The following is a 16955-nucleotide window of genomic DNA, read 5'->3' as shown; positions in this document are numbered from 1 at the left end:
CACCCATTCCACATTCCACAACATTGCCATCACTGTGAAACAAGGATCCTCTTCATAAACATGAGAAAACAAGCAAATACCCATGTTAGCAGAAGTTAGCAGGAGAGATTGGAGAGGAAATTCAGTAGTGATCAGCAGTGCAAACTTTGCAAGTTTACTTGGTCCATTCAGGTGCTTCTCAGAACCCACAATTGGGCTCCACCTTGAACTTGGAGTGTCCAGATGAGACATTAAACTTTCTCAAAAGAACATTAGTCCTGATTAATGCACTGCCTTGAGAAGAGAGCTTACAGTCTCCACTCAAAATGTAGATTCTATTCTTGGCTTATGTGGTTGGCTCAGGAAGTGTTTATTCAACAATAAAATAGAAACAGTGTGAAAACTAGGTCTTAATGTTAAGTGCTGGGTAACATGATTTTTAATCCCTACTCATGTTATAGAAGTTCACTGGATGACCACATTCTCAGTGTCAGAGGAATACAATGACAAACCCCCTTTAATTCAGTCTTACCAAGAAAATCCCATGAATCATAGAATCATAGAATAGTAGAGTTGGAAGAGACCTCATGGGCCATCCAGTCCAACCCCCTGCCAAGAAGCAGGAAATCGCATTCAAAGCACCCCCGACAGATGGCCATCCAGCCTCTGCTTAAAAGCCTCCAAGGAAGGAGCCTCCACCACAGTCCGGGGGAGAGAGTTCCACTGTCGAACAGCCCTCACAGTGAGGAAGTTCTTCCTGATGTTCAGGGTGGAATCTCCTTTCCTGTAGTTTGAAGCCATTGTTCCGTGTCCTGGTCTGCATGATACGATTGCCTCAGGGTCACCATTAGTTGGAAGTAACTTGAAGGCATACAACAAAATATGTCACTCTCTAGATTTTATTGGAATTGCAGCACCTATCAACCACAGCCCAAATAGCTTAGGCTGAAAGTATGTACAGCAACAGCTCAGACTCTACATTCCTACCTGTTATACGCCAGGGTTGAGAATTGCACAGCCTTCTGGGTATTGCAACTCCTATCAGCTCTAGGCAGCACAGCTAAAGGTGAGGAATGGTGTGAGGGATTTGGCTCAGGCCCAGGGCAGGGGGAAAGTGTTAATGTGTTCTCTTCTCACAGATGTATAAAGGGTCATGATATGAGGGTCTATAGCACATGTTCATCACATGTTCATGATCACCATTAGATCTCCAGGGAAATGCGTATTTTCAAGATTTTCTACATAGAGCCCAGTTAGTTCCATTTCTCCAGTTCCAGCATAGACTGAGTGACAGATGAGACTAGTTTGTGTCTGTCTCTGTCCAGATTAGCATTCTTTAAGGAGCAAAGAGCAAAAGGTGAGTCATCTCCACCCATCATGTGTTACCTTCATCCCAGCCCATTAAAATACACCAATCAACTGGGCATCTACTGTCTATTGTCACATTGTTGCAAAGTCTGCCCTCAGGCATCAACATCGATAGGTCTAAAATGCTGCAATGTGGAAGCAAGAATGCAGAGTTGGAAGGGAAGATAGAAATAATCTTCAATTCATAGAAGCATTTAGTTATGGACTCTCAAATGCTATCAATCTGCTGTTGTCTGTTTTGGATAGGATCACTTACAGATTATGTATGACTTTGATGCTGTATACAGTTTCTTAAAGTCTTCATGTAAAAATCCAAGGTCATTAAATTTAAAAATGATGAAGGTGTATAGCAGTAAAAATTATCCATGGTTAATTTGGACTAATTCCAGATAGGAATCAGCAACTTTGTCTCAGAACTTTTGTACTGCTGAATATTCACACAAGGAATTGTGGTAAAGAGAAACAGGACCACAACCCTGCCAACAACACTGACTGTAGTTTGACTGTCTTAACTCAAAAGGCTGAGGGATTAATTCAATTTCAATTAAATTCGCGAGGGGGAGGGGCATTTTGCAGTAGTGAACAAGACAAAAGGGAGGGAAATAAAAATACCAGAATGCAAGTAAGGCTAGGAAAGACACTACATTTTTTTAAAGTGGGGAAAATATTGTACAAAAGTTGGGAGCCCACCAAACCAATGTGTAACACAGAAACGGATGGAGATATCTGAGGGATTTCAAGGGTCAGACTAGGACAGCAGGAGAGTTGGATTTGGACTCAAACATTGAGGTTTACCACTTTTGTCTTATCTAAGGGTAAAGTACCACCTGTTGAGAAATCTCTATTGCACAACCTTTACATTAAGATGTGTTTCAGAACAGCTTCTACGAAGCGTAGAGCAAGTTTCTGCAGAGCTGTCTGTGCCTATATTGAAATACTTCTACCTAAACAAAGCTGAATCTCCCTTTTTGTGATATTTACTACCAGTTTTGGAAAATCCAGAAAACACTTTAAAACACAACATTTAAATTTGTATCCTCCTCCAGCCTGTAGCACTAGATCACAAGTCAGCCACTGACATCAGGCTCTTTGGGAAGTGAAAGTGTAGTCTCACTATTAGCTGGCAGTCTCTAGAAATAGTCATAATCCTTCTAGGGACATGGGGAAGTGTATATAAAATAATTTCATTCAGTGATATCGTGTGGGAAGGGAAGGTGAACCAGACCATAGAAAGGCCAGGAGATTAAGAGAACAGGGCCCCATGTTAAGAGGTTGACCACAAAGACAAGAGGCGGGCCTGTCTTCCCGGCAACAAGGTAGGAAGTGGGGAGCAGAAAGTCAAGCGTACCCAGAAGTTCCCTAAGTCAGAAGCAGAGAAAAGAAATTGGTTGGATCAGGGCTTTCTGCTTAGCAAAGCTCTCTTAGAGAACATGAAGGAAAATGGACGCTTTGGCTACAACTGCCCGAATGAATCTGAAAAGCTAGGGGTGGTTTCCTGGATGTTCTCAGAGCCAGAGGAAGTACTGAAATGAACAGGAGAAATAGAACATGGCTGTTGCTGTGTGGCTTCAGGTCATTTCCTACCTACGGCAACCCTATGGCAAACGTATCAGTTTTATTGGCAAGATTAGTTCAGATGTTTGCCCTTGTTTTCCTTTGAGGCTGAGAGAATGAGACTTGTGCAAGGTTGTCCAATTGGTTTCAAGGCCAAGCAGATTCAAATCATGGTCTCCAGTTGTAGTCCAGTTCTCAAACATCAATGGCACATTAGGTCTTCTACATCATGGTTAGAACCTGAATGGGACACTGCAAGTAAAGACCAATGCTGTCAGCTTTATTTAGAAGGAATTGGCAAACCCACCTCTGAGTATTCCTTGACTAAGAAAACATTAGGAAATTCATGGGTCACCATACGTCTACAGACAACTTAAGGCACCCACACATAGCTCCTTCTCATCCTTCAGAGGTCTTCGTTCACTGGTTGGGGTAAGAACCACCTTAACGTGAAAAACGAATTTCAGTGAGTAAGGGTACTCTGTTTTTGTTGGCCTCCAATCTTTGATGCCGTCATCAACTTGGTCCATGTCAAAAGATATAAAGGGATCTTGTAGGACCTTTGAGGCTGAAAGAAAATCATAAACTCAGTCTACACCATCAAATGCAGTGTACTTCATCAGATGTAGCATCTGATTAAATAGACCTGAGTTTATGAAACCTTATACTAAAATCTTATTTTCCTCAGGCTCAAAGGTGCTACAAGATCATTTTGTATACTGATACAGACTAACATGGATATTTCTACAGCACTTGCAAGATACAGAATAACTCAAACGGTAACTGCTTAATTTTAAATTACAGAATTCTAGAATCAGAAGATATGCAGAAGAATTGAGGTGGAAGAGGAAAAACGACAAGACATTGAAAATCAGCAGTCAGAGGCATATTAAGTAAATCTATTTTATCTCTATATTTAATTTGCCATATCTTTTGTTTCTGCAAAGCAGTGTAACATCACAAAAACCAAAATAGAGACAACACCTTGTCTCTGAGCTCACATCAGTTATTATATGATAGGTACAAAACTAGGTAACTCTGTCTTATCATACAGGATATTTATTTTTCCAGTCATTTATATACAAATATCTAAACTACATGGAAAAAAAGAGTAAAAACAAAATCCTAGGGGGTATATTACATGGTAGGCAGGAGGAACCAAGGAGGAGGAGGAAAGAGATGGTGAGGAAGAAAACAATTCTAATGGGATTAGTGCATATGCATATTTAATTATCAGCCTCTAAGAAGCTCTAATTGGAATGCATGGTCATTGCTACACTCGGGGTCAAGCTCTTTGGATCTATCCCTTTCCTGCCTTGAAAGACAGCAAAACATCCCCACTGGAACCAAACCACCTTTGTTCTGGTGCTTTCATTTTTAAAAAATAATCTCAAGGTCTTTTGCTATAACTGGTCTCTGTACTTGATTTGATGGGTTGTACTGGCTTGAACCCATTACTTATAGAAAGGTTCAAGAAAAATAGCTCATAATGCACTATATGTGTGTGTGTGTGTGTGTAATACATAAAAAGTAATTAAAAATACAGAACTTTTTGCAACACTGAAATGCCATCTTAAGTCAGCAGCAAAGACTCCAGCCACATCTTTGAATGAAGAAATGTCTCCAATGAATGAAGAAATGTCTCCTTATCCTATTCCTAAAGTAGAAAAGGCATTTGAAAGAAATTAAAGGTTATTTTGAAGTATTCTTTGAAATACTTGTTTCATGAGGCTGTGTTGTATTATTCCACAAAAAGTTTTTAGCTCTGGTACACAATAACAATTATCTTCTCCCAAAAGTACAGGGATCTGGTCTTTCATCCAGGAACAGGAAATCTTGCAACCCTGCAGATGCTGCCAGACTGCAATTCCTAGCATCTCTGATCAATGTCTATGCTGGCTAAGGCTACTAGGAGTTCAGCAACACAGAATCACAGGATTGGAAGAGATCACAAGTTCATCCAGTCCAACCCTCTGCCATGCAGGAACATACAATCAAAGAAAAGCGACATGATTTTGAACCCTGCTTTAACAACTCTGTCTCAAAATTGTGTAGCTTCAATGTAGCAAGGTCCTTTCAAAGGAAAAAGCCCATAGCAGTTTAATGCTAGAAGGAAAGGTAGGGATTTTCTGGCAGAGCTTCACGCACACTTTAGCAGCAGTGGCACACATTACTGCTTGATTTGCTACCACTTAATAATTAGCATGCCAGTTATAAGCTGGCAACACATCAGGGACTTGGTGCTCGTTTTAAAAGCAGCATCAAAATTTTTGAAGCTAACTCAATATATACCTCAGTGGAACTGGGAAAAAGGGTATGTTTTTTAAAAACGATATATAGCAACACATTACTATTAAATCTCTTTTCTACTTCCTTCATCCCCTGAGCTGTCAACCCCTCTGGCTATTTTGAGCAGAAAATATGAATGGAACTGTTGTGCTCCACCATCCCACCTCCCACCCAGTTTCTACTGGAACAAATGAAGCGCTAACCACAGTGGCAGCACAAGCAATGCTCCAGGAAGCATAGCCACAAGTCTCAGCAAACCTGCCTAGCCCTACACAAACATGCTCTTGCCCAATTGATCGCAACTTGGACAAAGGCTGCTGTTCTAGCCCCTGAGATCTGCATTTGGCCATGATGTAGGGTGTGTGAATTTAAGTGAAAATAGTAAGGCACAGAGAAAAGGGATCCCCAAAAATCAAACCGCAGAGATTCTCACTTCTAAACTCTCCACAGAAGGGGTTGAAAGTATCGTAAGTGAGCAGGCGCCCATTAACCACAAAAAGGTGTGGGAGATACATAGCAGCTTAGAAAAGTATTAACATTACCGGCATCAGATGAGGAAGAGGAATTGAGAGAGGTGTCTGGGAAGGAAGAGATCTAATGCTATTCCCCTTTTTTGAGGGCAGTGTTAATACAGGCACAATTAACCATAACAGCAGCAGAGAAGTGCAATACACTTCAATTAGTTCCATTGAATTTCCAACTTCAAATTATCTGCATGCCAAAATGGCCAGTAAAGCCAGTGACTGGTGGGATTTTCTACTTGCAAAAACAACCTTTCATAGAATTCAGGGGACAAGACTAAAAGGACAAAAGGAAACCAACATATATGTGCTTCTCAATCATTTGGCCTATGTAGAATGCAACTGCAAAATAATAAGTGTGCATCACTTAAGATGGTTACATGGGCCCAGAACAGGAGATGAAGAGAAGAGGTAATATTCCATCCCTGGCAAACTATCTTACTGGCACTTAAAATTAACTAATAAGTAAAACATTGACATCGGTAATGTGTACTAGTAGCTTCCAATGGATGTTCTTAAATTGAAAACACAACAATGCACAGAAAAACAGACATTTTAGTATCAGTTTGTGTAGAATAAAAGTGAAAATTTAAAGGATCATGAAGTACTTCCAGAATTTAGAAATAAACATGTGTTCATAAACACACATGACATAACTAGCAACTGGGATCTGTGTACATGTGGATTTTGTTGCTGGATCAGAAACCATGCATGCAGATAATCTGCACATCTAAAGGATAATTATCCAGTGTGGTCTTCATTCTAAGTGTGATAAGTTGTGAATTTTCATCCACCTGAGAACGTGACTGGATAGGATCCTCTTTCAGCATTCTGTCCATTCTCAAACATGGTTTCCTCTACAGATGGAGCAAATTATTTTCTTCATGAAGCAATTGGTATTGTTTTGGAACTTTGTGTAAGAAACCCAGCACAGAAGCCAACCTTCACATCAAGAAACATGATTTCAAATCTGCTCCTTTTTCAGTCTAGAAGCTGCACTTCACAATTCCCTGGTAATCTATTTCCCTTCTTCTAAAACAGATTCCTGCTCTTCTCTGAAGCTCTGAATCCTAATCACTAGCAGAAGCAGATCACACATGTGACCACAGCACCATGAAATACAACAAAGGGGATTCTAATCAGAATGCAGAGCTGGTCAAAATTAACACAGAGACAATAGTTAGGACTGGAGTTCAACCTATAACCTAAATAACTATTTAGATATAGTTATAAGGAAATATAACTTTGGAGTGTAGTGGGGAAAAGTAATTTCCGTTGCCGATATTACGAGCCACTCACATTTTAGACAGCTTTGCAAATTGTTGAATATAGTCACATTTCTTTCAATTTCTCTTGCCTGACTCCTTCTACCACCAGTCTTCCCCTAAAATATTGTGGGGGAAAACCACCTAGAAAGTATGTTCTATGCATTCTGGATCACTGTTCTACTGTAATGCCCGGTGGAGTGAATGTTCTTATTCATGTGAAGCCTGTAGGGAAGACTATAGGAAAAGGCAGTCCAAACCACCCACATGGGTCCACTCAAAATAGTCCCAGCTCAAAACTGGCAACAGGAAGGACCCATTCCTGAGTTGAGCACCATTCTTTTTTTTAAAAAAAAGAAAACGGGATATGACCTGCACTTCTCACTCAATAAATAAAGGGAAATTTCCAGGCTATGGCATGATCCATTGCCACCTTAGAACTCATCGTCTGAGCTAAGGAGCAGGGTCTTCTCATGGTCACGGGCACCAGAGCTGCTATGGGAGCGTGAGATGATGTGACCGCCGTTACGCCAAGGCGGCCCATGTTCTAGGGTCGACTGCTGAGTGTACTGCTGGTAGGCTGGGGAGAAGTTGTGGATTGCATCCTGCACAATGTCATGGGGATTCATGGTCTCTTTAAGGCTGCTAGAAATGCTCTTCATGGGGGCACAGCGACCTGGGAAAAAGAAAGCACAGTAGGAATTACAGAGAGTAGAAATCTGTTTTTGCCTCACTTAGATGTCGCTTAACTTTGGGCAGAAATCCACCTTCAGTACTACTTGTTAGCAGTGGAATGCTGAGGAAATCAATAATTAGCTAGAAATGAATTTTGGCAACTTAAGAAGAGTTGGTAACCATACACTAAAAGGGTCCAAATGCAAATTGGGTGGCACATAAGATCACAACTTAGGTTTCAACAATTATTTTAAAAAGTTATAAAAGAGAAAGGTGCTAGGAAATGCATTCAGAAAAGGCATTTGGCACTGAAAGGTCCAAGGCAGGAGTAAGAGAAAAACAAGAGACAGAAAAAGAAAGGAGAGCAGAAGTCCATAACAGAAGGTATATTCTGAGGAAGGGGAAGCAGAGCTACTGAAAAATTTTGGAATATACACAACATACGACTGCTCCCAAATTTTGATAATTCTGTTTACAGCATGCAATCCAACCAAAATGGCTATGTTCTTGTTCTACATTCACTTTACATTTAAATGAATTCCATTTCTATGTGGGTACAGTGTTCCCTCGCTTATTGCAGGGGTTAGGTTCCACGACCACCCGCAATAAGTGAAAATCCATGACGTAGGGGCACTATATTTATTTTAATATTTATACATAATTTTAGTAGTTATACACTATTTTAAGTCTTTATCAACCCATCGTGTGTTGATAAATTGCTTCCTTCTCCTCCCGTTGCCGCTTGGGCTATTTTTCTCTCCCTTCGGGTCCTCCTTCCTCCCTTCCTTAGGCTGTAAATTATCAAATTTATATTAGTCTTTTAGAGTTTATTGAAAAAACGCAAAACAGCGAATCTGCAAAAAGTGAACTGCGAAGTAGTGAGGGAACACTGTATTTAAAGGAAAGGAATGACTATACTGAAGATAAACCCTACAGATTGAAGGCAATTTCAAGAAATGAATGCTCAACAAAAACAACCGCTCACACTAAATACTATGGCATTGTAAAGAGTATTAAATTTATTACTGGAGGGCAGCAGTAAGTGAAAGAAGCCAAATACATGTACAGCAGGCATCCTTGAGTGAAACTTCACTTTTCTTTCATGTTTTCATCAAAACAACCTCACTGCTGAAAAAGCAAGTCTTTTTCACTTGCCTCTTTGTTAGAGCTGTTGAGGCAAAAATCTCAAGGAAACCTCCCACTGAATCCATGTTTTCCCCAAAGTATACCTGCATATATTTGTTACACATAACAACGGGCAGCACATGACTTATCTACCCAGTGCATGGTGGAAAATAAGAAAAGAAACAAATGCAGAGAGAGTTTGGCACCTACCATATGGCCCATAGGATGGAACAGCTGCACCAGACACCAAAGCCCAAAGCAAGTGAAAAAGGAGTGAAGGAAACAAAAACAAGAGAGAAAGATATAGGAAACAGCAGTTTGAAAAGTCAAGTTAGAGTTTTCCACCAAGATATTATAACAATAGTCAATTCTCTAGCATTAGCTATTAAATACAAGATTTTACAGAAGACTGAAAAATCCTACAGGTTGAGCATTCTTTGTCCAGAATTCTGAAACCAGGATACTACAAAACTGTCCACATGGGTGGCTGAGATAATAACATTTTTGCTTTCTTATGGTTCAATGCACACAAACTTTGTTTCCTGCACAAATTATTTTTTAAAATTGCATAAAATTACCTTCAGGTTAGATATATAAAATACAAATGGAATTTTGTATTAAGATTTGAATATCTTCTCCAAGATATCTCATTATATATGTATGTGCATATACAGGTAATCCAAAATTCAAAACACCTATGGTCCCAAGCATTTTGGATAAAGGATACTCAACCTGTACACAGTTATCCATCCCTTGCAATATCAAAAAAAGAGGGGATTCCTTAGTCAGCCTGTGCATCTCAGCTCTGCTGTTCTCTAGGCAACAGGACAAACAGAATCTATATAATGGACTTTGATCACTATGTTCAAGAGCTTGGCTCTGATCCCAGTTTTTAGTAACAAGCGAAGGGAAAGTAGAAATGGCTTTCCTTTCTTCACTTGTCAAATGCTGTATATCACTCTGAAGATAAATTTTGTTGTTGCTCTTTTACTTCAATCCCACCCAGTCTTTCCATATTAAGACTTCTGTTCTCATTTTTCATAGAACCAAAGTCAAAAAGAAAATGTTGTGAGCTTTATAATCCAAAGAACAGTGGTTCTCAACCTGAGGTCCCCAATATTTTTGGCCTTCAGTTCCTAGAATTCCTAACAGCTGGTAAACTGCCTAGGATTTCTGAGAGTTGTAGGCCAATAACATCTGGAGACCCTAGTTGCGAACCACTGCTATAGAAGGAAATGTTTATATAGATATAGAAAGCAGATCTGGGGAGACTCATACGAGTGATCCCCTTAATCCAACAGCAGACTGCATTTCAAGAGAAAATGAAAACTAGATTAAATACGGATCTGTATGCAAATGTGAAAGAAAATTATGTTAAAATGCCCATGTAGAGAGTTTAGAGGTGAATAAATTCCACTGTATTAACATCTCCTTCTCATTCAAGACTCAGAACTGAGCTGCCTCCATACCTTGTGCATCAAGACGCTTGTCTGCATAGACCTTGTAAGTGAATGCATGGCGCAGAGCAATTGCTGCAAAGAACATTTCCACACAAATAATGAAGTCCTGGTAGCCAGCTGCTACGGTTCCTTCACCCACAGATACACTGGCAGAGTCGATCTTAGGGATGGCACCACACTTCTCCAGAATGGCCAACAACATCCCTGAATTGTAAAAATTGAGGGAGATCTCAGTTCTATAGAATAGTATACAGCCCTGAGTCCATTGTTGATATTGACTTTGTTGCCACTTCCTTATCTTAATCTATTTACCATTGCAATGTTTTTATTATTCCCAGATGTTTATATATTAATTTTCTATTAATTTGGTGGCCCAGCTAAGGTGTAACAAGATGGTCAAATAGATCACAGAAGGCAATTATTCATGTTGGGCATGACACAGAACAGGCAAACGTTACAACAGTAAAGCTAGTTTCCCCTTAAACCTTTTTTTTTGTAATCCGATTAATATGGCTCATGAACACCAATCAGACTGGTGTTGGTTACTGTATTTGGTGTGGGAGTCAAGTCCTTTCCATAGGCTGCACCCATGTATATTGGAAATGATATGTCACTTACAGTGGGCATTTCCCACATTTTATGGTTTGTTGGGGGGAGGGAGGCTTGCCTTTTAGAAGTGTTAGGAGCTTTGGGGGTTGAAGAAATATCTATAATCATGAATGGTTTGGGGACATGTGCTGTTGAAAAATCACATAGACATTTGTCTGGTATATTCAAGAGGCATTGAGGGGCTTTCTGGAGGATTTTGGGGGCCTGCAAAATGGGGGCTCAGTGGATCCTGTGAGTCATCGTTCATACTTTCCTCATCCTGGAACTAAAACAACCACTGTTTGATTCCACTGAGGTAGTGATACAACATAGATGTTGCAATGATGCACAATAAAAATAGGCCACATCCACTCACATGTGTGTTGTTAACAACATCAAAAAGCAGAAATTATGAAAATATGTGGTTTTTATTTCTAAAAAATGTGACAAAATTTTATAGTTGTCATCCTGATCAAGACAAAGAACTGAAAACAAAGTGTTCCTGAAATCTCTCATTATCAGATTTGATGAGTTATATTATTAGAATGAAGTGAGACTGATAGCCAGGAACTGAGAAGTGAGAAGTATAATAAATGTAAATAGTGAGGAAAATAATACACAAAACAGCACAAGAAAATGAGGTTTATCCTAGGATAGCAGTTTTAAAAACCAAGAAGATAAAGATGCATGCCTGCTAAGATTTTAACAGTGTACCAAGTCTTCTCTGTTATGTTTGCAAGTACGTACGCTGATATCTCACCTTGCCAGAAGGATAGGAAAATGACAGACTTAACCATGAAGAATTTCAGGACGGGGCTGTAGGGATTGAGCAGTTCACGTGTGGCAAAGTAGAAAAGGAAGAGGGCATAGAGGGCCAAGCTCACAGAAATATTGTAAATGATAGTCACATAGAGATATCCACTTGAGACACTGTAAGAAAAGAAAACATAAACACTCAGTTTTTCAGGATGGATTAAGACTTCTCCCTATGCAAATTCTTCTACCCAGATCAATCAGAAAATGATACTCATATGCCAAGACACTCATAAATGATTTACCGCAACTATAACCAAGTAGTGGATTAAATTGTTCCAGCGCCTGTGGTGGATTGAGAGGCATTGCAGTTACTCTCAAGGAATTCTTCAGTGAAGGTTTGCCATTGGTTTCCTCTGAGTCTGAGAGAGAACAACTTGCCCAGGGTCGCCTAGTGGGTTTCCATGCTATAACTAAGTAGTGAATCAAATTGTTCCAGTGCATATAAGTGGGTTGAGAGGCACTGCAGTTACCCTCAAGAATTCTCCAGTGAAGGTCTGCCATTGGTTTCCTCTGAGGCTGAGAGAGAACGACTTGCCCAGGGTCAACTAGTGGGTTTCCATGGTTAAATAGGGATCCAAACCCTGGTCTTCCGGAATCTCAGTCCAACACTCAAGCCAGTGTAAAATTAAGAACTTATTTGTCCCTAATTTCTTTAGGGAAGATAAGGAAATCCCTATAGTGTATTTTCTTGCAGTCAAAATGTTCTTTCATTCTCTCAAATCTAAGGACAGACAAGCTTCTTCCTATTAAACACATTCTGAAATTTCGTCACAGGACTACCAAGCTCGTATCACTTGACAAAGACATCTCCTTATAATTAAACTACTTACTCAAAATCTCCATCCTGGTATTTGCCAAATGCCTGAAGGACGACTGTAATAATAGCCATAAGAGGCTTCACAACACAGAACTGCAAAGTGGCCTGATAGTGGTAGAAAGTAGAGAGGCAAACAAAAGGAATATAGAAAAGAAGAAATTAAAAAAATTAATTTAATATTTAATCTCCAGTCAGTTCTAACCATCTTCAAAACAATTAAGCACATTAAACCCAGAATTATAATCAGCATTTCTGTTCACACAGACCAACAATGTATCCTTTAATTAATCAGATTTTTAGGATAAAAATATGTTCAAATATAGCTTCAACTCTAGTGAAGACCAGATACTGCAAGAGGCCACTCACAAGTAGCTCTGCAATTTTATCAAGAAAGGCTAAATTATCTGCTAAGCATCAGCTCTAACTTAATGTAAAGATACCATGACAGAATATATAATAATAAAATACTCTGAAAAGGTGGTAAGAAAGTTTTAAAGACCAAATCTTATTGATGAACCATGTACATCTTTTGAGTTTAGGGAACTAATGACAGAATAGAAAACTAGCCAGCTCTCAACTATCTTGAGACTAAAACAATGGTGTTTTTAGAGATTTTTAATAGTTCATGGACCTAGTGGTCTATTCAGAATAACATTAGCAATCTGTTCTGTACACAACCCAGTAATCATCAGAGGCTACACAGATCATTGTAACACCTAAGTTTGCTAGTGTTTATTTCACATTAAGAAAAAGGATTTCTCAGTCTTACATAAGCTGACATGCCTGATCTAGTCATCGTTAAATGGGCTGGTCTAATGATGGGCAGGACTGACTATACTTTTTATTAGCTGCTTTTCTTAGAATAGCTCTTCATTGGCTTCTCTCATTGAAGACCTTTATCTCTGCTTACTTGGCCTGAATTCTATTAGTATGGTCAGCTAGAGTAAATACATTAATTCAACAAGATTTACATAAGTCCTAACTTACCATTCTACAATAGATTCAATGGGTCTACTCTTGTTAGAACTAGCAATAACATTCATAACGTTTTTTTCTTTCATACTTGAGTGTGTATTTCTGGCAAGAATTTCCCCTTATTATTGCCCAAAGAAAGGGAAATTCCAGACAGAAGTGTAGAAGTTGAAAAAAATGCTCAAAGGGAAGTAGCAAATGTCTTAAATATGATCTAGTGTTTTAAACCAAGTTTCATCTTGCAGGTTAGTAACCATACATACATTCTACTGCAGAGAAGATGACTTCTCCATCTTCCATCAACCCAATCAGATGTATTCTTGCCTACATAGAACTAATTTAAACACACTAATGGCCACGTGCTTCTTCAGTCTCTCAATGAAAATATTTCATGTAATGTTTTATTTTGCTCTAGCGTTTTTGTTTTAATGTGAGCTTCTGTGGGGATTCTTTTTTTCGTCTCATGTGAGCTGTGTTACAGACCCAAAAAGCAATGTAAGTAGTACATACAAATAGTAGCTTTGCTGCATCTGGTCAAAAATCCATCTATTTTTTAACATTCTATTCATACAGTGGCCTACCAGTTATCTAGGGAAGCTCATACAAAGTATTATAAAGATGCTTTGTTCATCTTAGCAGATCAGACTTCAGAGAACAAGAGTAACCAATGCCTGGGAATAGATTAGAAATGTTTTAGATGTGTGACTGTCTATATTTTTACAAGGGTCTTTACTAGATCACTTACTAAATCTCCTCCATGTTTACGATTTAAGTTCTCTCTCAGCAGAAAGAATGTCAGTTGTACCCATTTTCTTTTTCCAGGCAGTCTATAAACTAGTAATCATATTCAGAAAAGAAACAATGAGGTGAAACGGTAAAAGATTTCATTTTTCCTCTTTTGTGGTAAGCACACACAGAGTAGAACCTGGTTCTGCTGACATATGAAAGACAAAGATAGAAGAAAAAAGATTGCTTCTGATAAAATGGTCTTGGGTGGTAATCACAAACCGGGGAGATTAAGAATCCCAGCACAAGCCAGCTGGTGAGTCATCGCCAAGTTGTGAACTGGAAAAGGTCAAGCTAATTGTTAAACTGTGCCTCTGAACTTCCTCTTCTCTGTTCTAGGGATTGTTTATTCATCTTCCTGCAGCCCAAACCCACAAGCATTTATTTTTGGACACTTCCTGGTGAAGAAAGTGTTAAGACATATGGGAAAAATAGTGGGTGCCAGCAACACAGACATTTACTGTGTCATCATGCAGAAGTCTAGAAAAAAACAGAAAGGTCAGAGTACAATATGGAATTTGCCCTCTCCAGTTACAATTTCACACCATTCAAGTTTCTGTCTAATAGTGCATAATATCCCAACTGCAAAACTGTTGCTCATAAACTTTCTGACTTCTCTATCACACAATCACTCTGCAAACATTAGCATTAACACATCAACCAGAACAGAGAAATTGCTCCTGCAAGATGACACGTCATGTCCTGCATCTGTAGCCAGAAAGTGACTGGGGCTGCCACAGATCAGACCTTCTCGTTTTTTTAAATCCTGGAAGAACTATTTGAGAAGGATGAAGGGTGAGCAGAAAATACTGACTACTCAATCCTGTTGACACTTTATACCAAGAACAATTTTTGTCATCATCTCAGCAATTTATGGCTGAAACATTTAATATAATTTATTCACTGCAATTAAAATGGGAGAGGTTCCCTTGATGTAGTTTGGTGGCTCATGCTGGACTGCTTCCTCTGCAAATCTTATGCACAGTCCCATATGATGAGCACATGATATTTAATCACCCATAAGAAGCTACAACTAAGTATTGCCCATTATGAGGTATGAAATAAACAATATACACAAGCAAGTCAGAAATCTACATGCCTTGTTGAAAACTAATTGCCTGATACCACACATACATTAAAAGTAACCTAGTTTTATCAGACCTTCACCCATGCCCACACTTCCTAACTAATAGGTCACCTCATATTCCCTCATCACACTCAACTCATTGGCCACATAGCCTCTTTTTCTCAATTCAACTTGAACTGAAGGAATACTTTGTATGTTTTTAGCTATATGCTGTATGTGTATGTGTGTGTGTGTGTGTGCCTTCACATCACCTAGAATAATAGACCACATTGGCCATCGAGTCCAATTCCCCAGCCATGTAAGAAAAGCACAATCACAGTACCCCTGACAGATGACCATTAAGCCTCTGTCTAAAAGCTTCCAAGGAAGGAGCTTCCACCACACTCTGAGCAGAGAGTTCCACTGCTGAGCAGCTCTTACAGTTAGGAAGTTCTTCCTGATGTTCAGGTGGAATCTCCTTTCCTGTAATTTGAACCTGTTTATTTATGGCAAGGCCATGAATTTCACAGTGTTTCCTTAGACAAGGAATACTCAAGAGGTGGTTTTGTTAGTTTCTCTCTCTGAAATATAGCCTACAGCACCTCGTACTGGTTGTCAATATCTCATCGAAACATTGACCAGGGCTGATGTCACTTAGCTTTCAAAATCAGACAGAATACGGTACCTTTGGAGTACGATATTGTTTTAAATTGTAAGTGGACTAGTGTCCCAGTTTTGGGAATGGGCACAGCAGAAATGATAGCAACTGTAATAATGATCTCTATGTGTTCACTACACCTTGTGATAAGTTCATTTTACTTACACATTTTTTCATTTTACTTACACAATTTTTCTTTAACAATCTCTATTAGCGCAAACATTTTTAAAGATTTTTGAATTACTTGTATGCAGGCATATTTTGCCAAGGTGTCAGGGTGAAAATATAGTTTACAATATAGTCTTTGTGCTGAAACAATCCAAAAATGTTGCACAAAATTTGAATAATTTGGGGGAGGAGGCGAGGGAATCAACACATGATCATCATGTACAAATATCCATGAGGTAGAACAGAAAGTGTTTCAGTAAACATAACATGCAGGAATGAATTTAATGGGAGAAACAAAGACAAACTGCACATTAGTAACACCAGATGTATAATGCAGTGCGAAGAGAACCAAATTCTGTCAAACCATACCTGTTTGCAAAATCTCAGAAATCCAATAGAGTATGTCTTTCCCCATAAGCAACAAGTTCCATACATACAGCTGGACCTAAAAGCAATACAACAAAATGTCCAACAAAGTATAACAATCAAGCTTGATGTAAAATTGATATTTAAATAAACATAATAAACGTGTACTGCAATATCGAAGACTGAAATGCTTTAGGCCCTTGGGCAAGACAACAACATAAAACTACAGTCACTATTGTGCCTAAAATGAAGGCTTTTGGACAGAATAAGAGCACAAAGGCTTCAAGTCCAAATTCATATGCAAACAAATGGTCCCAGCCAGCTTGGTCCAGATACTCAGATGAAGGGGTCTCATTTAACATTAGGACATCTGTCTTATAAGATAAATTTTAGTGGCAGAGGTAAAATAAGTGCTCTGACAGATAGACGTCCCTAGCCGCCTTTCCCATCCCACCAAGGAAAATGGTTATGTATATGCATAT

The 16955-nt window shown here is 39.0% G+C and overlaps 1 protein-coding gene across 3 annotated transcripts in view; it reads right to left on the bottom strand.

Moving 5' to 3' along the window:
• Positions 1–3790: 3790 nt before the first annotated feature.
• tmem184b (transmembrane protein 184B) overlaps positions 3791–16955 on the bottom strand; it is a 57439-nt gene continuing 44274 nt past the window's right edge. For 2 of the 3 annotated variants that reach the window (XM_003227158.4, XM_008120308.3), the window contains exons 6-11: positions 16477–16552; positions 12471–12562; positions 11585–11754; positions 10246–10440; positions 8987–9010; positions 3791–7652 (exon numbers count right to left, since the gene is read on the bottom strand). In XM_003227158.4, coding sequence (XP_003227206.1) covers positions 7411–7652; positions 8987–9010; positions 10246–10440; positions 11585–11754; positions 12471–12562; positions 16477–16552 — 799 coding nt within the window. In that variant the 3' untranslated portion in view covers positions 3791–7410. The remainder of the gene's footprint in view (positions 7653–8986; positions 9011–10245; positions 10441–11584; positions 11755–12470; positions 12563–16476; positions 16553–16955) is intronic. The other variant, XM_008120309.3, reaches the window with a different exon arrangement.

Source organism: Anolis carolinensis, chromosome 5 (assembly GCF_035594765.1).
Source record: "Anolis carolinensis isolate JA03-04 chromosome 5, rAnoCar3.1.pri, whole genome shotgun sequence".
Taxonomy (NCBI): domain Eukaryota; kingdom Metazoa; phylum Chordata; class Lepidosauria; order Squamata; family Dactyloidae; genus Anolis; species Anolis carolinensis.
The sequence above is the reverse complement of the archived record's forward strand: the minus strand, read 5'-3'. Positions and strand labels throughout refer to the sequence as shown.